Source organism: Parasteatoda tepidariorum, chromosome 9 (assembly GCF_043381705.1).
Source record: "Parasteatoda tepidariorum isolate YZ-2023 chromosome 9, CAS_Ptep_4.0, whole genome shotgun sequence".
NCBI lineage: Eukaryota > Metazoa > Arthropoda > Arachnida > Araneae > Theridiidae > Parasteatoda > Parasteatoda tepidariorum.
In genome coordinates this window covers 24,773,478-24,801,284 of record NC_092212.1, presented here as the reverse complement: position 1 = coordinate 24,801,284, position 27,807 = coordinate 24,773,478, and the positions used below count along the sequence as shown (strand labels likewise).

At 31.9% G+C, this 27,807-nt stretch overlaps 2 protein-coding genes and 1 non-coding gene across 3 annotated transcripts in view; 1 reads left to right on the top strand and 2 right to left on the bottom strand.

Moving 5' to 3' along the window:
- Positions 1-2,003: 2,003 nt before the first annotated feature.
- On the bottom strand, positions 2,004-3,227 carry LOC107445039 (glutamate receptor U1-like). The gene has a single exon (XM_016059351.3). It carries the CDS (start codon positions 3,225-3,227, stop codon positions 2,004-2,006), a length of 1,224 nt encoding a protein of 407 aa, XP_015914837.2.
- A 2,411-nt stretch (positions 3,228-5,638) lies between these two features.
- Positions 5,639-5,757, top strand: LOC122269969 (5S ribosomal RNA). Its single transcript, XR_006225513.1, has one exon. It is a non-coding gene; the product is annotated as a 5S ribosomal RNA (ribosomal RNA).
- A 4,508-nt stretch (positions 5,758-10,265) lies between these two features.
- LOC107445028 (organic cation transporter 1) overlaps positions 10,266-27,807 on the bottom strand; it is a gene marked incomplete in the record, with an annotated part of 34,520 nt that continues 16,978 nt past the window's right edge. Inside the window, 4 exon segments of the mRNA XM_043045505.2 lie at positions 10,266-10,507; positions 12,816-12,979; positions 16,322-16,503; positions 18,067-18,278. Coding sequence (XP_042901439.1) covers positions 10,426-10,507; positions 12,816-12,979; positions 16,322-16,503; positions 18,067-18,278 — 640 coding nt within the window.

The following is a 27,807-nucleotide window of genomic DNA, read 5'->3' as shown; positions in this document are numbered from 1 at the left end:
ATGATATATCTCGCGTATGTGTGAGGCCTGCCACTACTACGCTTTTTGCAAAATATTTAACAGAACGGTAGACATGTAAAGATCAACGCTTCAGAAAATTTTGCCAACATTTTAGCAGCTTCTTAACGAATAGCAAAAACGAAGTGGAGTTGCATATGAACTTTTAAATCATTTGTATGTAGTGATGTGGAAAATGAGTTTAAATGTATGAAGAAAAAAAATACACCAAGTCACCAAATTTTTTAATTATTAGAAGCATATTATAAGCCTATAAATTTCTAAAGGAACATGATGCTACGTGCTATAACGTTCAATAGTGACTTTTTGAAAGTGCAACGTGTTAAAGCTGTATCATTACGGTACGTATAAGCAATTTTATTTCTTCTTAGATTTTAGAAATTTGTTCTATTGAAGCCTATGACATATGTCATCACTTCCTACATCAGAAAACCTCCACACGGTTCTTTTTTAAGTAGTCTACTCAGACTATCTTAAAAGTGAGACAGTTGTGCGCATGGACCCAAATTCCTTTTTGGTAGTGACTGTATACCTGCCAACTCTTCCGGATTTTCCCGAAGATTTTATTTTCATATTTAAAGTGGTAGTAAATATATACTATTCTTCTTTTATAAACTTAATTTTTAAATGATTTTGATCACCACTATTCTTTCAAACATTAAGCACATATATTAATATGCGGTACTATCATGGTTGTCAACTTAAGTTTTTTCAAATGCAACGTATTTGTTTGCTTAAAATTGAAGATTTAATTCCGTTTTAATACCACTGGGAAAAATGATAATGGAAGGGATTAAATGTTGGCAGGTATGTGACTGAGAGAAATTTATCATAAATATTTGAGAATTGAATCTGTAGTGGTAGACAAGTAAATAAGACATGCCAATTATTTTCATAAATTAAAAAAATTTCTAGAAATATATTTGCTACCACTTTCTTAATTTTACTAGATCTTGAATTCAGGGCTCTTTCGTAAACTGGTTTACCTTCATTGTGGTCTGATCGGAATACCTATAAAAAACCGTGTGGGGACTTTCAATTGTAGGAGGCGTTGCATAGGTACTGGAACAGGTGAGTCACAAATTACATTACTTATAAATAATTACTAGATCATTACTTAGATGTCTTTTTAAATCATATTTTCCTTTCTTGGGAATTAAATTTCATCATAAGGATTTGAATTTATTAGAACAGTTCCTTTTTTTTTCTCTCCAATTAATTGATGTATAGATTCAGGTTTTCTGCTATCAAATGGTCAGTTTAATTGAAGCCAGAGCAGTTAAATCCTTTTAAGCAGTGTTCTCAATTATTGTAGTCTTTGAAAACCAACTTAGAAATAGTTCTCAGATATTTGCTGACAGTTTGGATGTAGTACAGTTTAATTGGCTTAAAAACCAACCTGTTCAATAGTTGAAATCAATATGGTGCTCTTAAATCGTACTATAATGCTAAGTTTTAAGATTTCACACCAACGATGTACGATTTAGACAACTGCGCTACAACGCAAAGCATTATTTCAAACTTCAAACATTAGTTAGCTATCAAAAGAACCAAGTAGAACAAAACCAAATAAGTTGCTTAACATTTATATATGGTGTATTTAATAATTTGTACATCACTTTAGTTCTGCTTTATGCATGCGGCTTCAACAAGCAATGTTTAACGTCCAGAGGATGTTCAAACATTACAATGAAAATTTATTAAAAAGCTTCCTAATGGATAACGCGAATAAAGCTTCTTAATTTATCGCTAAAGTGTTCTTAATACAATGCTTTTTTTTAATAGTGATGGGTACGATCTTGGAAAGTTAAAATGTAAGCAATTTTCCTCTGATAAATCAAAGTATCCTCTAATAATATATTGTTCAGTTATGCAAGTAGTTATATCATAGAAATCTGGTTATGTAGTTAAAAAATGATTTAGCATCTAATTTGAAAAGAAAAAGGTGATAGTGAATGCTGTATAAGCAAAAGGTCATTTGCATATCAGGTTTGGCGGGGTTTTGAGCGTAACCATCGACTGTAGGTGATTTCCATTACCAAAGTAAAAATAGCAGTTGTCCAACCTATCCCAAGAATAATAAACACTCCACTTAAATCCGATAACTTTAAAACTGATACACTCTGAGAGTGGTCAGTGTTAAACTTTCTCAAGACTTCCATTTTGTAGTTGATAGTGTCTATGAATTTATTATATAAGCCACCGCTTAAAATCCGGAGTAGGATTGTATTGAAGCGCTCTTTGCAGCAAAAGCCTTTTCTGATTGCAACCCCCATCGGAAAACTTTCAAAAACGTCCTTCGAATAAAAATACTTTTCAGAGGACCCAATAAATGCGTGAAACATAATGGGTGACCCAATTATTGCCACATGTTCCGGAACTCTTGTGTTACTAAGAGATCGATAATACCATTCATTCTTTTTAATGTATTCCCCTAATCCTTTCATATAGGGTATACTGCTTTTCGACAAATAATCTGCTTCCTGTGTATGAATCGCTGCTCGGCATTCCATTCCACCCTCTCTGATTGCGGTGTAGAGATCCTTGAAATTGCTCATTTGTTTCCTTCTGATGGGGGATGTCAAAAATGATAACAGAACTGAGCTGTAACAGAGTATCAGAACATATGAATAAATGAGCCAAATTCCAAGTGGTATACGCCTGGACATTGAACGAGGGTTGTAGTTCGTTCCTTGTCCGAAAGAAGATCCCCACAAATCGAAGAAAACAGAAGTAAGGGAATCTTTTGGCGATATCAAAGTTCGAAATAGCACTGTCATAAAGAGCAGTACGATCAAAATTAAAATCCACGTGAAAGTGCTGAAAGGATACAAGAATGCTGCCGTTTTTGGCAAGAATGAAGCATAATTCATCATAAATGTTTTTTCGATATAGTGGTAAGGTAAGCTAAAATCCACTACAGTTGACCTCTCTTCGGTGATACCTATTAGCGAGATGGCCATGTCAGCTTCATTTCTTGCGAGCATTCCGACCATTCCTGTCCAGTTTCCAAACGTATCCTTGATTCCGTAAGATTCGTCTGAGAGAGCAAGAATCTCATATTCGAAATTTATTCCTTGTGACAATAGTTTTATAAGTTCTGCCTCAATACCCGAGATAATGGTTTTGTTGTTAATTCTTTCAACTTCTATGGCTCTGGTATTGGGTAGAACTGCAATTCTAAGTTTAGAGGGAAAATATGCCACCATTTTTATACAAAAATCTTTTTAGGGTGAAATTCAGTTGAAGTTGAGTTAGGTCAGTTCTTGGTGGCTAAACGAATATGGGCCTGTTGAATTGGTTAGAAAATTTGGCAGTTCTTTGTAAGATGAGTGAATTCTTCTTGGAAATATTCTTCTGCAATGATTGCGGATGTTTTGCCTTTATATAAAGTCTCACGTCGATTCTCAGGTTGAAAATTAGTTTAGATTCATTAACTCCAGTCAGTTCTTTAAAGCTAACAGAGAATAAATAATCTGAATTGACAAGGAAAATTGGCTATTCTTCCTAAAGAGAACGAGTTTCTTTTTCCTTATGATTAGATAATTATTTTTAACGAATTATTTAATGCTATATAGTTTGAAAACTTTCAGTCTAGATAAGAACCATTATTAATACCCAGGATTATATTAAATGCTCTAATTGTTAACACACAAATTAGTCTACGACAGTTACCAGGCTAAAAACTGAATGGTAAAAGTTCCAGATATTAAAGGGATATCTGCTATCAGAAATATCAGGAAATTGATGAATGCAAAACAGAACGATGGGTTTTTACTTTTGTTTTAGATCTTTAATACATTTAACATAAAATAATCAAATGCAGGCTTATACATGCATTTTATTCATTAGTTTTTCAAAACAAAAATGAACAAAATGCTTGCAAAATACGTGCTTGAATTAGTTTAATGCATACTTGAATAATTAAATGCGTCTCTGAAATAGTTTAATTATATATGCCATTAAATAGAATTATTATGGTAATTTGTTTTTCCCACTTTTATATCGATACTATTGAGGTTATAATGATTGGAAAAAAGTGGTTAAAATATCAGATCTTTAATGAATAGATAATTCCACATAAAATAATCAAATGCAAACTTTTATAGGTATTTTATTCATCATTTAATAATAAAAAAAAACAAGTAAAGAAACAGAATGAGATGCAAGAAGATCCATTTTTTGCGTGTAATGTTCCACAAGTATTTTGTTATTCGTAAATATGTTTTTATGTTCGAACAAATGAAGTTTTAGCTTTCGTTAATTAACATTAGTACACAGACGTGATATTTATTCTAAAGTTATTTACTCTTAATAGTTTAGATTTCTTCATAAAGCGTACTTGAAATATTTTAAATGCATATACTATTAAATAAAATTATTGCTGTAGTTGGTTTTTTTGTTTTTCTCACCTTTCAATCGATATTATTGAGTATATATTGATTGGAAAACAAATTGCGTGATTATTAATCGTGGAAGAAGTGGTAAAAAGCTAACTTTTATGCTTCTGGAATGAAAGCTTCAAAATCACCAAAAACGATTAGTTATTGATCTTTAATTTATTTAAAATTACTTAAAAAGCTAACGGCGTATTCCCCCACCCCTAAAACTAGTTATGTGTTGAATAAAAGATAAAAGTATTCCATACCTTGCAAATTTTTGTTTTGTTTCGATACTTCAAATTTTACCAAACCGTACATTTTATATAAATGTACTTTCTTTCAAAGTATTCAAATATATACTTAAGTATTTGAGTAAAGTTATATGATTTTTACAGTTAAAAATAAAATTTTACTTTGTATAAGGAGTGTCTTTCAATACAAAAATAATAACAAATAAATTGCTTTCTGTCAGGGGTTCACTTCTTGCGATTTTATTTATTTATTTTTGCACTTGTATAATATGACATCTGCGTAAATTGCAAGTCGGGTCATTTTCTGGAATGGAAACTCGTTGTTTAAAGTAAAGAGTAATATAGAAATGAATAATAATAAATACAGCAAGAGAAAAACAATTATAACACAGTCGATAATAAATTATTACTTTCGTACTTTATTTTTTTTTTGCTAACTGTATTCCGTGGTCAGTATGTTGCCTTTCAAATATAGGATAAATGAGGGAGGCTTTACCACCTCTTTTACAAAATAGTTTTTCCCGGTTAACATCTCAAAATTTCTGAGATGATATTTTTTGCATCTCATGTTTGCCAAATGTTAAAGTAGTTTTGTTAAAAAAAACTTCAATTATAAACTATTCATTTTAATTAACACGTTGAGCGTCATTTTAATTAACACACTGGACTTTCCCTTCAGCCACCGGTGACTGACACTGAAATTACATTTAGATCGCGTCAATCACCGGTGGCTGACACTGAAATTATATTTAGGCTGCGACTGCCACAGCTTGCTGATACTGACCTTACACATAGGCCGCGAAAAACAGCTGGCTGGCAGAGTATAACATTTACACTCTTTTATGGAACTGCAGAAAATGTATTCAAAATTTACTTAATTATTGTGATTCTTGGTTTGATAAGTTCAATTAAATAGATTTTATCCACCACTATTTCTAAACAATTCGTAGGCTTATATAATTCAACACTTTTATCCAATATGTTATGGTCAACGGCCATACCATGATGAAAATACCGGTTCTCGTCCGATCACCGAAGTCAAGCATCATCGGGCGCGGTCAGTACTTGGGAGTGTGACCACCTGGGAACACCGCGTGCCGTTGGCATACCTTTACCCCCCCCCTTTCCGCCCCACCCATTATTTATTTCAATGCGATGAAAGAGCAGATATCCCCTAGGGGATAGGCACTCTGAAAAATTTGATTAGTTAGTTAGTAATATGTTATGATAAACCTTCTAAAAAAATAGCAAAATCGGTGTAATATTTGCAAATTTAGTTTGTAGTGGCCAGATAGGCAAACCATGTAAAATTAGCGTGGCATTCAACGTGTTAATGATTTCTCAGGGAGTGTACTGTTTGCAAATTAAAAAGAATAACACCTCGAATAACTTGGGTTCTAATGATTGGATTTTCATGACTAAAGTACCATTCATAATGACTCAAAAGGGGAACCTCAAATTTCTAATTAGTCAGCGTTAACTATGAATTAAGCTAGAGCAAAGCTTAAGCAAAAACGTGCCTATTTGATAATTAAAACTGGGGGGGGGGGNGGGGGGGGGGGGATCTGCAAAGGTAGAAATATGGCAATGATATTTCGTCAAGTGAGTGGTCGTAACTTTGGGTCCTTTGTGTAAATTTTCTTTTCTGCGCAAACACAGTGATTTGGTTCTTCCTTCTGGATCTTTGCCTGAAAAATGCTTCATATATTATACGAAAGAGTGCTCTTAATACCATACTTTTTTTAAAACCATCAGCACTGGTAGATTTTTTTACTTTCATAATTTTACTTTGAATCGTATATAAGATAAAGTTGAATGACAAGGAATTTAATTAATATGCATTACAGTAAATAAGCGAAGAGATATTTTATAAAAGTATTTAATGAAAAATAATAACAGCGAAATATATGCGTTTGCGAAGCGTTCTATTTACATCTCTGAATGTTGCCACCTTTTCATATGAAAGTTAAACTATTCTCTGCTGTAATAAAATCAAACTTATGCGAACCTTACATTATCGTATTTGGTAACTTATTAAAAAATGTCCGGTTTGAATATCTCAAACATGTAAAAAGTTTTTAGCAATTCTTTAAGTAGTTTTGGAAAAAAAGCTTTGAATGGTAAGGGGTTTTAAACAAGTTATGTTTTGTACTATTAAACAAGATTTATTAAAAATGACATCGACATTACATAGGACCACTCCCTGTTAAGTTATGTTTTATTTCACACGCTTTCTTTCCTTAATACCTTCACGTTTCGTTGTCTAGACCATCGTCTTTGGTTATTATTATTTGTTATGATTAATTTGTTATTAAATTTTGTTACATGATAAATAAAAATGTATAGAAAACCTCGTATTATTTAGAGAATTTAAGAAAAAATGCTAATACTACTTACAAAATTAATAAAATTTTTTTTAACATTTTCAAGATATACAAATATGACCTTTTTCATAATTTAACAAATAAGATCAAATACGAAAATCTTTTAGAAAAATTAATTTAAATTAAGAAATGATAATTTATAAATCTAATAAAACATTCTCTCTCTGTCCCAAATTAGCTGTTATATTTGAATACTTTAGTACTGTTGTTTTTATGTTTCACCAGGTTTTAGAAATGGGCCAATTCATGTTTGTTTATGGAATTTTTGCTATCTTCATCCTTTGCAAATCATGAATATTGTGCTATATTAATGAGAATAACAGTAGTAATAATTTTATTAAATTTACATGTTTATGTTTGGTGAGTTTTATGAAAATAAAAAGCGATTGCGTACGATTTTTTTACTGCTTGACGCATTACGCCTACTCTAAATTGTCTGGGTTCTTGAAAATTTTCCAAAAACTAATATTTTTGAATTGATTTTATTAGGTTCAGCCTGGTGGAAGAATGCCACAAAAACAATTTATTAAAAATTTTAATATTTTTTTTAGCGTCCAAACTATTTGTTCCTTTAAGATGTAGATAATTCTTTAAAACTAGATGCAATATATATTTTAAAATTATAGCTTTGCTTCACTTAAACTGAGGCTTTTTTTTTATTTCCCTTGGGGAGAGAGCTTTGCTAAAAACACATTAATCGGTAAAATATCGAGATAATTGATATGCATTCAGTTTTCTTGCTTACAAAAATAAATTTAACTATTCCAAGTGTATATTATTGGCAAAAATAATGTTGAATACCCATACGTTATGCGAAACAATTGGTCTTGAAAGCTGTAATTACACTTAGCACTTTTATTAGGTTATTTTTTATCATTACATACCAAATAAATAATGAAATACTTAGATAAATAAACAGTAATTTCTTTAACATGTTGAATGCCATGCTGGTCACCGGTGACCGGCGAAGTCAAGTTTATTAGAAACACATAATTCGAGTAAATTTTTAATGCTTTTAATTTTTTTATATTATTATCTTTACTGAAATGGTTTGAAGAAACTAAGGCAATATAGAACACACAAAAATAGTTTTATTTATATACAAAGAGATGGCAACTTGCTCTTGACAGCGAATAAATATTTTCAAGTGGTAGATTATTAATTGTGATTCTTGATTTCATAAATTCAATTTAGTAAATTTTTACCCACCACTCTTTCTAAACAATTCGTAAACTTATATAATTTCCCCATTTTATTCAGGTATGTCATGCTAAGCCTTTTAAAAATATTTTAGATATATCTTTTCTAAATCTTTTAAAAAAACTAGCAAAATCTGTCTAATATTTGCAAATTTAGTTTCTAGTTATTTACCGTTTGGCCAGACGGGCTAACCATGTAAAATTAGGTTGGCATTCAACGTGCTAATAAAAGTTACTTATCTTGTTTAAAAATTATTTGTAGTGGAAAAATTCGCAAATGATCTAAAAATTAAGTAATATTCTTATATATAACATCTTTGAGATGGTTGAGTCAGGGGCCGTTCAAAAAGTACGTACATCCCGAAGGGGGGGGGAGGGGATTTGCTATTATGTACGGTTTTGTACGATGGGGAGGGGGGGAGGTATTATACAAAGTACGTACTTTATAAACATACACCAAATTTAAATTAGACTTTATCCTACACACTCCTTAAGTAAATATTTAATTTTATTTAAAACATAATTATTTTAATTTTTATGAAAAAGGGGGGTAGACTAATAAAATGTACGTACTCTAAGGGGGGGAGTAAGACCTTATGTACGGTAATGTACGAAGGGGGGGAGGGGTTTAAAATTTCTCCAATTTTGTGTACGTACTTTTTGAACGGCCCCTCATACAAGCATTCTCAGATTGGCAACAATCAGGGTTAGGAAAAAATAAAACTGGCAGCCAAACGATATCTTAAGCAGTTTACTTGTAGGCCGCTAAATAACAATTTGATTTATTTAATATACCACTACTTAGTTCAAAAGTAAACAATATATAACCCCAAATTTAACAAAACGATAAGCCGGACTCACACAAACCCCCTCTTCTTCCCATCTCCATTCCTCCTCTCTACTCCGCATCATCGATTTATTAATACAAATGAATTGGTTAATGACGCTTCGCGGCAGCGCACCGAGATTTATGTGATTTCTACCAAACGATAAGCCGTATTTAAAAAATTCGATCTCCCCGAAACTGTACAACAATTTTTGCTCAAATTTTGTATTCTGCCATGTAAAATTTTATGCCTTAAAGTACAAAATTTTTTCGGCAATAACTTGAAAAAGTAATGAATGTTTACTACTATATATTTTTTTGCATGGAATTATCTTTGGATAAACGAATTTTAAAATTGTGTGCTAATTTTTTTTATTTGCTTACAAAGTTCGCTAGATATGACGAAATACGCAAAAAATAAAATAAACTTCAAATGATTCAAATTTTGAACAGCTCTCCTGACCAAACTATTGGGACCACATTTCTTACATAGCTGCTAACCACTATATTTTGGGGTTCAAAAATCCGAATCAGTAGAAAAAGACGTATGTTTATTCAGAGAAAGTACGTTTTTGCCTCTGATTTCATTACTTAAAACGTCAACTGCTCTAATTAGTTAGCATATTTGAGGTCAACCCCTTGAAACATTAAGAATGAGTTCTAGGACGTGAAAATCCGATCATTAGATCAAAAGTTATTCAGGGTAGTCCATTTTTTTGTGTGTACTGTACTCAGGGATGGTAAAAAATTGATAGAACTGTGATGTATCAAAACAATAATTACTTTATTTTAGTAGAAATGGCCATTTTACAATTAAACAATAGAACTAGTAAGGACGGGATGCCTATAACAGAGAATAAGCTATGCATCTTCAAACATGATGTAATATTTTCAGTATAATTCACCACTTTATAGAACTTAAGTCATGCTATACCTTTTAAAAAGCAAGCAAAAATATTCAAATATTTGCAAACTTTACTTTGTAGTTATTTACCGTTTTTTTAAAATTATTTTGGCGTATCCGGAGCAGTTGGTATTTCAGGTATTGTATGTACTTTACATGGATATGAAGTCATGGTTGTCGTGAATTTTTATACCTTACGAAAACAAGCAAGAAATGAAATAATTTTGCAACCATTTTCTTTTCCCATCTTCCCACTTAAGTTTTCCTCGTGATGATATATCGATTGAGAAAAATTGATGAGTCACAGTTTTAATGAACTTTAATAAATTTTATTCTTTTAAAATTCATATTTGTTTCAAATGATGTTTTTTTACCTATTCAGTTCTATTATGAATACAAGATAACTAATAATCATGTGTTGTAAATAAGTTCTTTGCATACGAAAATGTTTTTAGCAAGTCTTATGCTTTTTCCGCCAATCCATCTTCCAGAAGTTTAGGAGATAATTCTACATCATTCTCAACTTCGGAACTATTTCTCCTCCTGAAATAAGGAATAATTGCGTAAATCATGATAGAGTAAAATAGATATTAGAGGGCATCTAAAAATGTAAGAAGTGGTAGAAACTAAATTCATCTTTATTTATTTAATTATTCAATTGTTACTACCATCATGACTAACATTGCAAATTATTCATATTTAAATCGTAAACTTTCTTTCAGGGTTTCCGCAGTCCTTGAAAAATTTTAGTAGTGGTAATGAAATAATTTTATTGCTAGAAGTAATTAATTGTACCACTTTGTTGTTAAGTGGTTTAGAAGCTTCTTTCTTTCTTTATTTAAACAAAACTGGGTGCCAAGGCCGCTCAGCGGCCCCTATCCCATTCATCATGAAAATTATATACAGTGAATAAAACATTTTGAATTATGTAACAATGTGGTAACATTATAATAAAGTAACCATGATTAGAAGTATGTACAAACTTGATCGGAGATTTACATTAATTGCCATTGAAAAATGAATACAGCCATGATTAGATGGATATACACGAAATACGAGCTTAATCTGTGATATTTACATTAATTGCAGTAGAAATTTGAAATTGAGGATTAAAAATTGATGATAGCATATATACAGAAAATCGGGATTAAAATTCATGAAGATTCTACATAAATTTTGCTAAGCCTTAGTGGCGCCATCTAGCATGTGATAATGATTTGTGGTAGCCATAAAAAAAATCAAGCCGTTTGCTTGTAAAATAATAAAACAATGAAAAAATTCAATTTGACACATTGGCGTTTTTACATAACACTAGAAGTATTGATGGTAGACTTAAATTAAAAATAAAGATAAAACATGATTTGATCTGTACAATAATTGATTTTTGAAAAATGAAAGACATAATTGATGAGGTTCAGAAGCTGGAATTTTCATTGACATATACTTTCTTCGGAAAACAATTTTTAGTGGTGGTTACACAGAAATTAAATTATTGTCATTTGGTTACCACTTTTTAAAATAGACAAAGCCCACAAGAGCCTTGTTTTTTGCAGTCTCTCGGTCTCTGCAAGCTAAAAATATGCTAGAGCATAAGTTCTTAATTTTAATCATATCTAATAGATTTTTTATATTTATTAATCATCACTATTTACATTTTTAGTCAGCGGCATTCCTGAAATAAACATCGAAACCAAGACTGAAAAGAGCAAAAGGTAATACTAAGAAAATAATTTAAATATAGCTCTTTTTCGAGACGATCAAAATATTTGTTGAAACCAAAACTTTTTTTTTTTGACAAATATAGCGGATATGCAAGACATTTTTTAGCCAAGGAAATTAAAAATTTGAAGAATAATTTAAAGCAAAAGCTTATTTTAGTCCTTCCAAAAGCCAGCTGTAAAGGAAATGATTTTTCAACCAGTTTTTAATCTTTTCCGTATTACATTCAGCTCCGCGCATAACTGCCAATTTTTAAGAATTTTTCGTTACATTCAATTTTGTTAAGTGAAAGCAAAATTTAAGATTTACTTTTCATATCTTGAATTTATCAATTAAAAACTGTTGGTTGAATTTGAAACATGACAAAACTTATGCACATTTGGAAATATCATGCTTTAATCTATTAGAAATGGTGTAATTTTCACTCATATGAAATTCAGATCGACCAAAAGTAGGAGAAAAATTAATAATTTTTTTTCCTAGCTATTATGTCAGATATTTGGAGAACGTTCAGCGTTCATTGGGATTTTGATATTTATATGAGATTGCTTTTAGATTCCAAAAGTAAAAAAAGATTTTAACTTCCTACGCTCATTTTAGTCGAAGCAAATTTTGCATGGGCAAAATAAACACCAATTCTAAAAGCTCGAAGCATGACCTTTCAAATTTAGCCGACAATTTTGCCATGTAAACTTTTTCAAAAATAATTGCTGCTTCAAACTGCAAATTGCTAATATTCTATTTACTTATATTCCCTTTACTTATATTGAATCTACACCACAGACTTTTTTTTTTATTGCTCTTAATATGTTTAGAAAGTCGTAACAAGTTCCTTCTGTACATGTTATTCTTTAGAGTAAAGTATTTTTTAGTTGCAAGAGTAAAATGTAGCAAAAAGTCTTACATACACATTCACACTTCGAGGTGCATTGCTTTGTTCAAGTGGCCTCACTTCAGTAGAGCAGATCCCAGTAATTAAAGGGTTAAATATTACTTTAGTTAAGGAGATATAACCCCTTAGCATATTAATAATGATTTAGCTGTCTACGTTTTGGCCTGTGGGAATCAATGCGGCCTTTAAGTTTTTTTTTTCAATAAAAAGAAAAAAATGGTTAGAAAACATTCAACTCACCCGCTGCAAGAGAAAAACTTTTGATCTCTTCCGAATTCTTCAGAGTCTCGCACTGTTTGTGGTAAAACATAATTGAGAGTTTCATCTAAAAACATTGCACTAGCTGCAGCTAAAAGCGTCATTACTCCAATGATAAGGAAAGGAATATATTTTTCGATGTATGCCTGCAAAAACAAAAAATGTCTGAATTTAGATGTTTGTTCCAAGTACAGTTGATGACTACAGAGTTCTTCCCGAAACATAATGTCATAGAGCTAATTACGAACATTTATTTATTTAATTGGTACAACTTATTAAAATGTTTTTTTTTAAAAAAATAGGCCTCCATCGTCGACGATCTCATTAACACGTTGAGCTCCGCGTCAGCCACCGGTGGCCGACACTGGACTTTCCCTTTAGACCGCGTCAGCCACCGGTGGCTGACACTGAAATTACATTTAGGCTGCGTCTGCCACCGCGTTCTGACACTGACCTTTCACATAGGCCACGAAAAACAGCTGGCGGACAGCGTATAACATGATATAGAACTATAAAATTTGCACTCTTTTTTGGAATTGCAGAAAATTTATTCAAAATGTACTTAAATATTGTGATTTTTGGTTTAATAAATTCAATTTAGTAGGTTTTTATCCACCACTATCTCTAAACAATTCGTAGGATTATATAATTCATCACTTTTTTTAGATATGTCATGCTAAATCTTTTAAAAACTTTTCTTTATTTTTAATAACGGCAGACACTGAACTTTCGTTCCTTGCCTTAGAAGATGCCAGAAGTGTTGCTCATTTATCGTTACCCAGTGGGCGCCTGTGAACCAAAGTCACGGAGGCGAGCAACATTACCCACGCCACACTGCCACAAATACCCGTTCATAGGGTGGGCCACATTCATACATTCACTCATCAGAAGACAACACAGAGAGAAAGAAACATCTATGCCCAGAGCGGGATTCGAACCAGCAGTCATTGGCTTTGCAGTCAGGCACGCTAACCACTCAGCCACCTGGCCGGCGTTCTTTTTAAAAACAAGCAAAATCTGCCTAATATTTGCAAATTTAGTTTGTAGTTATTTACTGTTTTGGCCTTTTAATTTGGACGTTTCCTCTTTGTTCGGAATTTAAATAAACCGGATACAAAGGGTTAAGTAAAGCTTTTCACGTGACACTTTGAGTCCATCTACTGTTATAAATGATGGTGTCTGATGCAGCTACATCTGAACTGAGGGAGTGTTAGTCAGGAAGAGGTTTGTAAGGATGATAAAGCGCAAAGGGATTTTTACACTTCAATTCCTTATTTGTATATTATTCAACACGATCACACGAATGATACTTTTGGGAATTATAAATCTCAATGCTTTATAAACGAACACTCAAATGGCATTCTGAGTTCAAGAGTTTAGTTACTCATGGCACAGATTTTATCGGTGATTTTATTGATGGAATACCAGTATGTTCTTCATTGCTGGCCACTTCGCAGATTTCTAAGAATGGTATTGTGCCTCCGGTAAATTTATCCTATATATTTGAGAAATGAATCTGCTGTGGTCTACAATTAAATAAGACAAACCAATCATATTCATAAATGAAAAATTTTTAGTCATATATTTGCTATCACTTTCTTATTTTTGCTAGATTTTCTATTAGATGGCTCTTTCGTAAACTGGTTTACCTTCGTAGTGGTCAGATCAGACTCGCATTCAGTTACAGGAGGCTAATTTCATTGAAATCACTGTGCTTACTCTGTTTACTATCTGGATGATTGGAGAAAACTGAGAAATCACGCATATATTATAAAGAATTTATCTATTCATTGTTATCACAAATAGAAATTATCGAGGCGATATATAGATCGAATATACATCAATAAACACACATTCAAGTTTTAATGTTACCCAATCGCCAGTTTTCACAAGTTTTATTAAACTTTCTAGAGCTATTTTTAAATTGTTTATTTTTAAGAGAGGAAATATATTTTTTGGAAGAATTATTTGATTGCAATCTGTAAATTCGTTTTTCCCCACGATCACTAATGCTATCACTGCCCTGACTCAGTGGTTAAGGTAGTGAACTGTAATTTTATTTTATAACCGTCATTGAACAGCAAACTCAATTTTTAGGTTTAGGACTACTAATTTTCAATTCCGTAGCCTTGTATTTTTGAGCCCAATGCAGAGAACAAAGGAACTCATGGATCAAGTATTGGAAGAATTTTGCCTTCGTGGTAGACTTTTCGATGGAACTAACCCGCATTTGCGTTACATGGTGAGGAGAACCACGAAAACCTCTCACGGTTATCCTGAAGGCCAGAGGACTCTAACCATCACCTCCTACATCAGAAAGCCTCCACACGGTTTCTTTTAAGTAGTCTGTGCAGATTATTTAAAAAGCGAACCACTTGGGCGCATAAACCCGAATTCTATTTTAAACGTACTTGAGAGAAATTTATCATATATATTTGAGAATTGAATCTGTAGTGGTTGACAAGAAAATAAAACAAACCAATTATATTCATAAATTAAACAAATTTTTAGAAATATATTTGCTACCACTTTTTATTTTTTAATAGATTTCATATTAAATGGTTCTTTCACTAATTGGTTTACCTTCATAGTGGTCTGATCTGACTACCTACAAAAAACCGTGTGGAGGCTTCCAGTTATAGGAGGCGTTGCTCTAACCCATGATCTCCATTTACCACTGAGGATATTTTACGTCAGTACTGTGGTCGGTGTGAACCGGGAGCGAGATTCGTATCGATCAGCCATCGCTGAGATTCAAACCTGGTTCACCTCATTGGAAAGCGAAAGCTCTATCCCCTGAGCCACCAAGGCTCAATGAACTGTTATTTTTTTATAACCGTCGTTAATGAGCCGACCCAATTTTATGGGTTTACGACTACTAATGTTCAACTCCGCAACCTTGTCGTTTTGAACCCAATCCAGAAGACAAGGGATCTCCTGGATCGAGTGTTGGGATACATTTGCCTTCATGGAGGACTTTTTGATGGAACTAACCCAAATTTNCAAGGGAACTCCTGGATCGAGTGTTGGGAGAAATTTGCCTTCGTGGAGGACTTTTTGATGGAGCTAACCCGCATTTCCGTTACATAGAGAGGAAGACCACGAAGACCTCCCACGGTTAGCCTGACGGCAAGGGGACTCTAACCCATGATCCGTCTACACTGAGGTTATTTCACATTAGTACTGTGGTCGGCGCAAGGCGGATGTGGGATTCGTATCGACTGGGTATTGAACCCAGTGGTGTCTTTCCACTCAGCTTCAAATTGATGGGTTCTAGCTTGTCTGGGAAGCAAAGGTAGCCTAAGCGCATTGCCCACAACATTGCCACAATCATGCTGTTTGTCACGAAACTGTGGATCCTTAACCTCCATGATTCCCCGTGACCCACAAGTGGCTAATGCTTGAATGCGTTACCACATAAAAAAATGTAAACGAAATTTGAAAATTACAAGGACCATTAACATTTTGAGTTAAAAAATGAAACCTACCAAATAAATTACATAAGGAACTATAAGATTTGCTACTCCTCCCATTGTACCACTTAGACCCATGCCTATTGCTCTGAGTGATGTCGGGTTGCATTCTGAACTTTGTTGATAAACTACCATAAACGAAGCCGTCGCTAGAAATTTTCCAATCAAAGAACATATTGTTGCGACGTGTGGCATATCTATAAATCATTGAACATCACAAAAGAAATATACAAAAATATTAATATTATGTGAATACAATATAAATACAAAAATAATACAAACACAAAAATATTTGAATAATATACAAACAAAAATATTTGCATGTACCAAATTTTTGATAACATTATTTTATTCAATTTTTTCAATAATAATTTAAAAAATTAAAAGAAATATGGTAAAACAAAACATGAACTTTACATTTCTAAAATTTTTGTACTACAAAAAAAAAAAAAAGAAATTTTATAATTCAAACATATATAAATATCTGATGCATTATATGTTACCGGCAAAGTATGAAATCCGGCATTGTATAGAATGCCTAAAACTAGCCGGCAAAGTATGAAATGATTTCTATTTCACACATTGCCTAGGCATTTTATAGAATGCCAAATGAGAAACCGGCAAAGTATGAAAAGAATAAATTCTCACAACAAATTCCGGAGGATTNGTTACTGTGAATGACCGAAATCGGTGGTTGTTGACTTTCACCGGTGAATGTTGACAATCACATAGTTGCTTGGGTGAATGTCCGAAATATTTCTTACATCCGATTTGATATTAATTTATTCGTGGATAAGATTACATTTATTCGATATTTTAATACTTACTTACAATAGATTAAAAGAAACATCAGTGTGGGGTATACCGGGCAATGGCATTTGACCTTAAAAAAACATCAGTGTAGGGTATACCGGGCAAATGTATACAAGGTAGTGCACTTATTGACCTTAAAAAAACATCAGTGTTGAATATACCGGCAGTGGCACTTAACTAGACCTAGTATATATTTCGGACATTTACCAAAGGTCTAATCATACTAGGTCTAGTTAAGTGCCACTGCCCGGTATACATTTGCCCGATACTCCAAACACTAATATTTCTTCGATTCTATCGTCAGTAAGTATTAAAATATCGAATAAATGTAATTATATCCACGAATAAATTAATATAAAATAGGATGTAATAAATATTTCGGACATTCACCAATGCGACCTCGTGAATGTCAACATTCACCGGTGAAAGTCAACAACCACCGATTTCGGTCATTCACAGTAACATGCACATCATTCACATAATAACCTCATCAATACGTTTATTTCATACTTTGCTTAAATAGCATTTGACATTCTATAGAATGCCTAGGCATTTTATACAATGCCTAGGGAAAGTATTGTAATACTTCTCACATTTCATACTTTGCCTAAAAACATCCGGCATTCGATACAATGCCTTGGCACTCTATACAATGCCGGCGTTTCATACTTTGCCGGTAACATATATGACCTATATGACTTTGCATATTGGGCAAAAATAAACATTCAAACGTATGCAATTTAAATGCCCCGCCACTTTCGCTTTGTGTATTGTGTGATTAATCGCAAGTATACATGTTTGATAAATACTATCATCAAGCAAAAGCAAGTACTAACAGTAGTTTATCAATGTACCAGTACTTGTTACAATAGACAATAGTTAAGTAATGCTAGATGTAGAAATAATTTACTTAAGTAACTTTGTAAAAACTTGACTAGTATACCTACCAGGTAGGATACCAACGAAAATACACGCGATTCCCGAAGTACTCATAAATGTAACTGTGGCCCATCGTCGTCCCCATTTTTCCATGAAATACCAACAGAGAAAAAGACCTGGTATCTCGACCACAGCCAAAAGGAAGAAATTTAAAAAAGGATCTCCGCCCAGATTTTGAACATTGATTTGCAAACCGTAATATGAGAAGACATTTGCAATCCTAAAAAATATAAAACAGAAGTAATTAAAATTATATATTATGGTAAAAACTTGTTATATGCCATTTGTGTTTTCCTTGCGAAAAATAGCGTAATAACGTGGGTGATGAAGTATCGTTATATTTCAATAATCTTATTCCTGCTACCCTACACAGTAGACGGGTTCTGAAAGGACCCGTCTCCTGTATATATAGAGTAATTATGTGGGTGATGAAGTATCGTTATATTTCAATAATCTTATTCCTGCTACCCTACACAGGAGACGGGTTCTGTAAGGACCCATCTCCTGTATATATAGCGTAATTATGTGGGTGATGAAGTATCGTTATATTTCAATAATCTTATTCATGTATATATAGCGTAATAATGTGGGGGATGAAGTATCGTTATATTTCAATAATCTTATTCCTCTATATATAGTGTAAATATAGCGTAATAATGTGGGTGATTAAGTATCGTTATATTTCAATAATCTTGTTCCTGTATATATAGCGTAAATATAGCGTAAATATAGCGTAATAATGTGGGTGATGAAGTATCGTTATATTTCAATAATCTTGTTCCTGTATATATAGCGTAATTATGTGGGTGATGAAGTATCGTTATATTTCAATAATCTTATTCCTGTAACTCTACACAGGAGACGGGTTCTGTAAGAACCGTCTTAACGTATAGTTCTAAAATGTTTATCGCGAAAAAGGAGCATTAAAAAAAAAAGGAGTAAATTTACATTTAAGTGAATTCTGCGTCACATTTACCTTGAAGATTGCAAATTTGTACTACAATGTAACCGCTGTTATAAACAAACGCACACACAAAAAAAACTACTGTATGTCTTTCGCCCACTAACAAATTATGCTCCATACTAATGTGGTTTTTCTTTTCACTAATGTACTTTTTCTAGTGCCCATTAGGATACTTCGCAAAATACAAGGTACCCATAACCTAGAAAAATTAAGGAATACCGAGTAACTTTTTCTTATTGCTCTAAATTTCATAAAGTTAACTTTCAATTTGATCATACAGAATCAGATTTGAATATTTGCTATCACGATAAACAAAATGAAAGTACTTTTAGCACGCGCAAACAACATCTATTAACTCAAAGTATGTATATTTTTTAAAATTAAGCTATCACTTTAAAACATTTCTCATGCCGTTCGTATTCAAAATATATCAGGTCTGAAGCAAGTAATGCGATGAAAAAAAATTTCTATTATATTTATATTGTATATCAATACTCACCATTTTATTTTTTAAATAAAGATTTATATAACTTTAAAATATAAATTTTAATTATGTTCTAAAATCATAAGAATTAAAAACTATTTATATACTACATCGCTGCTCATGAAAGTTGAGTGGTGAGTTGTAAAATAAAACGATTTCACAATACGCAGCACTCTTAAGCCAACTCTCTCCTACCTACGACGTTTGATTACTTGAACTATTCCCGCTGAGGGGAGGGGGACATTAATTGTAATTAAACATGACTATAAAATGAAATAGCAATAACATGCTCGGTATTGTTGTGGCTTTAGGAGTCTCCCAGTTCCCGGTTAACCTCTCGGGACCTTGGGTTGCCGGGTACCAGTACCGGTTCGCGTCCCGGGGATAGGAGACCGTTGTCTTACCCCACTAAATCCGACTGTTTTTTCTTCCAAAGCTATACCTGCCACGTTAGATCATTATCACTCAGAAGATTATACTAACTCTTCTGAGTTTTCTGGACAATTTTAGTTAATGTGCAAAATTTTTGCATTCTTACTTGATTCTTGTCTTAACAAATTTGATACACTATAATTTTCATCGCTTCTTCCATATTCATTTACTCCAAGCCACGTTTATAATTACCTTCTACTGTTAACATATCAGACGAATAAAATGTAAAATTTTATTAAAAAATTAATTGAATAAAGCAGGGATGACTAAAAATGTAAGAAGTGGTATCAACTCCATTCATTTTTTTTATTTATTTATAATTCTTTTGCTCATTCAATTGTGAATACCGCTATGAATTACATTTCATATTATTCATAATTAAAGCATAAACATTCACTGAATTTAGGGGGATAAAAGCGAGTAGCAGAGATCCCCCCCACATCATCATCAACAGTCAAATTCACTGAATTTACTGTCAATAGTAAACTGAGAAAATTATGTACCAGAAAACTTTGCTAATTTTATTCTCTTTTAATAAAGTTTTGGATTTTTTTTAGGCATGACAATTTTGGTTTTTAGTCGTCGGTGCCAAATCTGATAGAGGCAACGAACACAAATGTTACACTTTCGAAAGACTAGCCTATTAGATACTTTAATATTTAGTCTTCATTATAATATTTATACAGGGATTCTGCGGGCCTTGAAAATTATAAAAAGTGCTAACGAAAATAAAACAAATACCGATGTTTTAATTTCTGGGTAACTACCACTAAAGATTTTTTTCCAAATAAAGTATATATACTTGTGAATTCGAGGTACTAACCCGTTTTATTTCGATGTTTTATGTTAAAGTGGTGCGAAAAGTGGCTTTATGAAAAAAGTGGTATAATATGTTATTCAACTAAATGTCTAATATCAACTATTTGTTACCATTTCAGTTCGAAATGTCCCTGCACCTTATAGTTATACATCTTGTGATAGAAACTTAAATCACTAATAAATTAAGGTGGAAGGGAAACTTTTAATTCTCCTAGATAAAAGACAAAATTGAAACAATTGTCCTACCACAATTTATATTTTTGAAAAAGGAAACTGTCCTATAAATATGACGCTGGGCACTAACAGGTTAACGATTAAATGGTATATTAAAATAAAAAATTATCTTCTAGCATTAACCTAAATTTGCTAACACAACTAAAACTTTTCAAGGTCTACGGGAACCCTGTATGTGTATTCTGAGTCACATTTACCTAGAAGGTTACAAATTTGTACTACAATGTAACATCAGTTCTAAACAAACACACACACACGCAAAAAAAAAGAAAGAAAAACTACTGTATGTCTTTCGCCCACTAACAAATTATGCTCCATATTAATATGGTTTCACTTTTCACTAATGTACTTTTTCTAGTGCCCATTAGGATACTTCACAAAATAGAAGGTACCCACAACTTAGAAAAATTAAAGAATATCGAGTAACTTTTTCTTATTGCTCTAAATTTCATAAAGTTAATTTTCAATTTAATCATACAGAATCATATTTGAATATTTTCTATCACGATAAACAAAATGAAAGTACTTTTAGCCTGTGCAAACAACATCTATTAAATCAAAGTATGCATACGTTTTAAAATTAAGCTATCACTTTAAAACATTTCTCATGCCGTTCGTATTCAAAATATATCAGGTCTGAAGCAAGTATGCGATAAAATAAAAAAAAAAATCTATTATAAACACCACATAATTTTTTAAATGAAGATTTATATATATTTAAGAAAATAAATTTTAGATAAACAATGAAAATGATTTAGACATAATCTTTTACAGCGTCACTGCTCATAAAAGTTGAGTGGTGAATTGTAAAATTAACAGATAACGCAATGCGCAGCTGTCTGAAGCCAACTCTCTCCTACCTACGACGTTTGATTATTTGACCTATTCCCGCTGAGGTAGGGGGGGGGGGGGCATAAATTGCTTACCTCTTAAATTTTTTTTAATTCAATTGTAATTAAACATGACTTTTATAGTCAATATGAAATAGCAATGACATGCTCGGTATTGTTGTGACTTTAGGAGTTTCCCGGAACTTGGGTTGCCGGGTGCCAGTAGCGGTGCATGCCCCAGGGATTGGAGAACGTTGTCTTACCCCACTAAATCCAACTGTTTTTTTTTCCAAAGCAATACCTGCCACCTAAGATTATACTAACTCTTCTGATCAATTTTATTTAATGTGCAAAATTTTCGCATTCTTACTTGATTCTTGTCTTAACAAAGTTGATACACTATAATTTTAATAGCGTCTTCCATCTACATTTACTCCAAGCAACGTTTCTATTACCTTCTATTGTTAAATATAAAGCAAATAAAATTTAAAATTTTTAGTAAAATTTTATAAAAAAGTTAGTTGAACAAAGGATGACACGGGTGACTAAAAATTTAAAAAGGAGTATCAACTTCATACATTTTTTTTATTTATTTACAGTATTTTTACTTATTCAATTGTAAATACCGCTATGAATTACATTTCACATTTATTCATAATTAAACATTCAATAAATTTATTCAATAAATCATAAACATTCAATAAATTTACCCAGATGCCCAGTTCTACAACAACGAACGAACGAACAATAAATTTACTCTCAATAGTAAACTAAAAAAAATATACCAGAAGACTTTGCTACTTTTATTCTCTTTTAATAAAGTTTAGGATTTTTTTAGTCATGACAATTTTGGTTTTAAATCGTCAGTGTTAACTCTGACAGAGGCAACGAACAGAAATGTAACACTTTCGAAAGAATAGCCTATTAGATACTTTAATATTTACTCTTCATTATAATAGTTATGATTTTCAATAGATTTTAACTATCAGTTCATAGTAATACCTCAAAACTCATACGAAGAATTCAAAGACAACCTATAACATTTAATGCAAATAAAATTACATTTTTTCTTATTTTTTTGCACAACTTTATATACTACAGCATACCTGCCAACTTTTATTCATTTCAGAGCAGTTTTTTCCTAGTGGCACGGAAATGACAGAGACTATTGCTGATATTTCAATAAAATATTGTCAACGCTTTCATATATATATATATATATATACAGGGTTTCTGCGGGCCAGGAAAATTTTGAAAAATTGCAACGAAAATAAAACAAATACCGATGTTTTAATTTCTGGGTAACTACCACTAAAAATTGTTTTCCAAACAAAGTATATGCGGATGTGAATTCGAGTTTGTAAACTATTTAACGATAAAGTGGTATATTGAACTAAAAAACGTCTTCTATCATTAAAATTAATTCATTACCCCTACTGAAACTCTTCAAGATTCACGGGAACCCTGTATGTATGTATATATATATATATATATATATACTAAATTTTTTAAACTCGACTTGGCTTGACTTATAAGCCATACGCGTCTGTTTAGTTGTTTGTAAAATTATTTCTATAAACCTTAACCGTCTTTTAAGTCACAATAGCAGAAAACAATAAAACAAAAACAATTTAATTATTTTTTCTGTCATTATTAGTTTTGTGTTGCAATTTTTCAATACTTTTTAATCAAAAAACGGAGAATAAAAATTGGATTTAAGTATAATTCCAATAAAAATAATTTCCTCGTATTGATAAAATCGTGTTTATCAAAGGAAAATGAGTTTTCATTTCCATCCATTCCTTGAAATTGAAATCTATATCAATATATTTTCCAAAAACTAATTAAAAACGGAAGCCTCTCATCGCATTTTTTTTAAATTATTATTATTAAAATTAGAAGAAACGATGAGATTTTCCGTTATTTCAAAATATAGCCTTCAAATTAATACTCTACACAACCTTCTGTATCTCAAGAGTAAAGTTTTAAATATTTGCCAATACAAATATCTGCTATTAGTTAAAAACAGAAAATGATTCTTCAGTTTAGTTTTAATATATTTGAAAATCTTTTATCGGGGTTCATCTTGCGAAACCATTTTCTAAAAAGAAATCGTAAAATTGCATTCTTATAACAGACGCTGAACAGCTGACCCAATTTTGAGTTTACGACTACCAATGCTCAATTCCGTAGCCTTGTAATTTGGAAACCAATCCAGTAGGCAAGGGGACCCACATTTGCGTTACATGGTCGGGAANAAAACAAAGTGGAGTGTCTAGTCTATTCTCAAAATCTCCACAGATTAAAAACATTAAGCAGATCCACCATTTAAGAGTACAAGAAGGCATACCAGAAGAGTTTTTTTTAGTGAAAGAAGTTGAAAAAGAAAATGATGAATACAAGATAAATGCTGGGGGTTGATATATGGTTAGATAGGAGGACATGTTATATCCTGGTGTGGTAATGTCTGTTGCAGAGAAAGAATTTAAAGTCAATGTAATGGCTGCTGTGGGAATCTATTGTAAATGGCCAGAAAAAAGAGATGAAATACGTATTCTACCAGAAAGAAAGCATGGTGAAAAGAATTGAGCCCCGTATACTAGTTAATAACAGAGGACTTAATAAGTTTGCAGTTATGTGTGAATCAAAAGTATCTGAATTTACTTCATGTACACTTTTTCTCCCTTGCACTATACTGTTTAAATAACTTAATTTGCATTTGAACATTATTTGATAAAAGTTTGATACAAAGGGAATTTCGTAACGTAAGTTACTGTAACGTAAGTTACCCACTTAAAAAATTATATTTAATTTAACTTTTGAAATAAAATCTTAAATCTAGGCATAAGAAATATTTAAACATGTCAGAAAAATGATACATATAATCTTAATCATGAAATTTTTGTATAAGAACAGAATTTTGCCTTCAAGTATATTGCAAATTTATGCCATTCCTTTTTTGGTAACGTAAGTTACCACACTAAATTTAGGCTTTTACACTGTTTAAATTGAAAAATAATAATTACTTTAATTAGATTCCTTTTGGTTTTGATTGTAATTTTAAGAAATCACTTTATTTTAATATGTGTATTCATATTATTTGCTTGCTTCTAAGTTCTCAATGCAATAAAGTTTATGTGAATGTAACGTAAGTTACCGTGGAATAGCCCTGTTTCATCATTTATGTCTTTCGTTTTTCAAAATTCAATTATTGTACATATCAAATCATGTTTTATCTTTATTTTTAGTTTAAGTCTACAATCAATATTTCTAGTGTTATGTAAAAATTTGTCATATTGAATTTTTTCATTGTTTTATTATTTCTCAAGCAAACGTCTTGATTTTTTATGGCTACCACAATGTTTGCCAAATCAATGTACTTTACCTCACTGTATGTAATTTAATGATGAATGGGATAGGGGTCGCTTCGCGGACCAGGTGCCCTGTTTATTTAAATAAAGCAAGCAAGCAAATATTCTGCCTGCGGTCACAGTTTAAAGTCTCCTGTCTGACTAAAATTTGCTGTGCCGTAAAGGGTTAAACTGATATCAAATAAAAATCTAAAGTGAACTGAATGTTTTTGTTACGATATTATTTAAACGCATCACTGAATAATCATTTCAGAATTCACATAGATAACATGAATTTAGCTATTGGTATGGTCAAATTATTTAATCAAAATCAAATTGAAAATTATTATAATAAGAAAGAAATTTTCTATCACTTTGAGAATAATAGGAAAAGCAAATTCGCTGATAAACAAGCAAATTGTCAATTGATTTGTAGTGCAACTTTGAATTACGATTATTATCATAATTTAAAGTCATAATGATGAAAGATTATTATGATGAAGAATTTATCATAATTATTAAAACTTTATTACGTGTATAAAGTATTCTGATTTTGTAAATTCAAATATCATATTAGGAAATTTAATAGCAATAAATAACAAGTTTAAGGTCATATTAAACCATCAAGATTACATTTATTACGTCGAATTTCGTTCATCAGATAAAAAAATGATTTAAGCAGTTATAGTGCTTTGCACATTGTACACATTATATTTACATTGAATAAACTGAATATTGAAATTTATTAAAGAAAGCCGTTTCCATTATTTTCATTTATAATTTTCTTTCATTCATTATACATTTAAATTCGAGTTTTGTAACAAACTTGGAATTGAAACAGCCCATATGTTTACCAATGGGGTAACATAACACGGGTAAACAATTTTTTTTCATGCGATTTTGAACGGATCTTAAATATTTTTGCATCACTGATTTCAAATCCGCCATTGGTTTCTTACTACAGGCCACAATGTTATATGTAATTTAATAATATATTGTTAACCAGGCCTTTTTTAAATTCTTTCGAGAGGATGCTTGGTGTCCCCGCTTCTCTGTTACGTAGGGAGTGGAAAGAAGAAGGCGATAATATGTTTTCATTTATGATGAGATTCGTTAAAGTCATATATTTTTTGTCTAAAGTACTATTTCCAAAGAAGCAGATAAATGTATATGTATGTATATAAGCCCGTACTTTCTTTAAAAACTTGTACAGTGGCGCTCACGTACTTAAGGACAGTGTTTTCAAAATAAATGTGTCATTATATTGGATCATTATATTATGTTTTGATCAAGATATCTATAATGACGAATTCTACCTTAGTCGAACTTCAATCCTCAAGTAATTCATTCGTGTTCACAAGTGTTTCATAAAAGTTTATTTAAAAAATATATTTTGTTAAGTTTCTTATACTTAAGGACAGTTTGTCTAATCATGAGTTATTGAATGATTACAATCAATTTATCTATCAATGTAAGTGTAATTTACTACATTATCTTTGTTTGATGCTTTAAAACATTATATTAATATTTTTTTTAATGTTTTTAGTACAAAATTCAACATTATTATGAGTAAAGGTAAAAATGTTAGCAATGAACAGAGATGTCGAATAGATACTCTGAGAAAATAAGGTTTAAGCATTAGAGAAATTGGTAGGCGGTTAAAATTATCAAAAACAGCAGTTTTCCAAGCATTGAAATCTATTCAAGTGACCAAAACTATTGAAAAAGCATCCCGAAAACCACGTCCTCGCAAAACTACCGAACGAGAAGATTGAATTATTCATCGAATTTCTGAAACTGATCATCACAAAACCGCCCCGGACATCAGAAAAGAATTCTCTGAAATAACAGGCAAGCACGTAAGCAATAATACCATCAAACGGCGTTTAAATGAGTTTCGGCTTATGGGTCGCGTATCTAGGAAAAAACCGTTGATGTCAAAGAAGAATATGGCAGCTCGATTAGCTTTTGCAAAAAGACACTGAAACTGGACATCGGCGGACTGGAATCGAGTTATATTTACAGACGAATCGAAGTTCAACAGAATGGGCTCAGATGGCAAAAGTTATATGAGGCGTCGAGTCGATGAAGAATTTAATGTACGGTGTACAAAATCAACTGTAAAAGGTAGAGGCGGCTCGGTGATGGTGTGGGGTGCCATGACACGTTCAGGATGTGGTCCAATTCACAAAATAGAAGGCATCATGGATCAGCATGTGTATGTGGACATTATCAAGACTGTTTTTCTGCCTTTCTGCACGAAACTTCGCTCAGGAAAACCAATCATGCAAGCCGATAATGATCCAAAGCACACGAGCAAAACTGCGAAGGCCTTCTTGTCAAGCAAGAAAATTGAGGTTTTGCAGTGGCCTTCCCAATCACCAGATCTCAACTCGATCGAGATGCTGTGGATGGATGAGGATAAATATGTGAAACAGCAAAAACCAAAAAATTTAGGTGATTTATGGAGATGTGTCCAAGAAGGCTGGGCAGCTATACCTCCTGAGCGATGTCATAGTTTAGTAGATTCGATGCCTCGTAGATGTGAAGCAGTAATTACCACAAAAGGCTTACCGACTAAATACTAGCTCCAAATCTTTATTTTTTGTTACATTTTTTACATTGTTATTAATTTT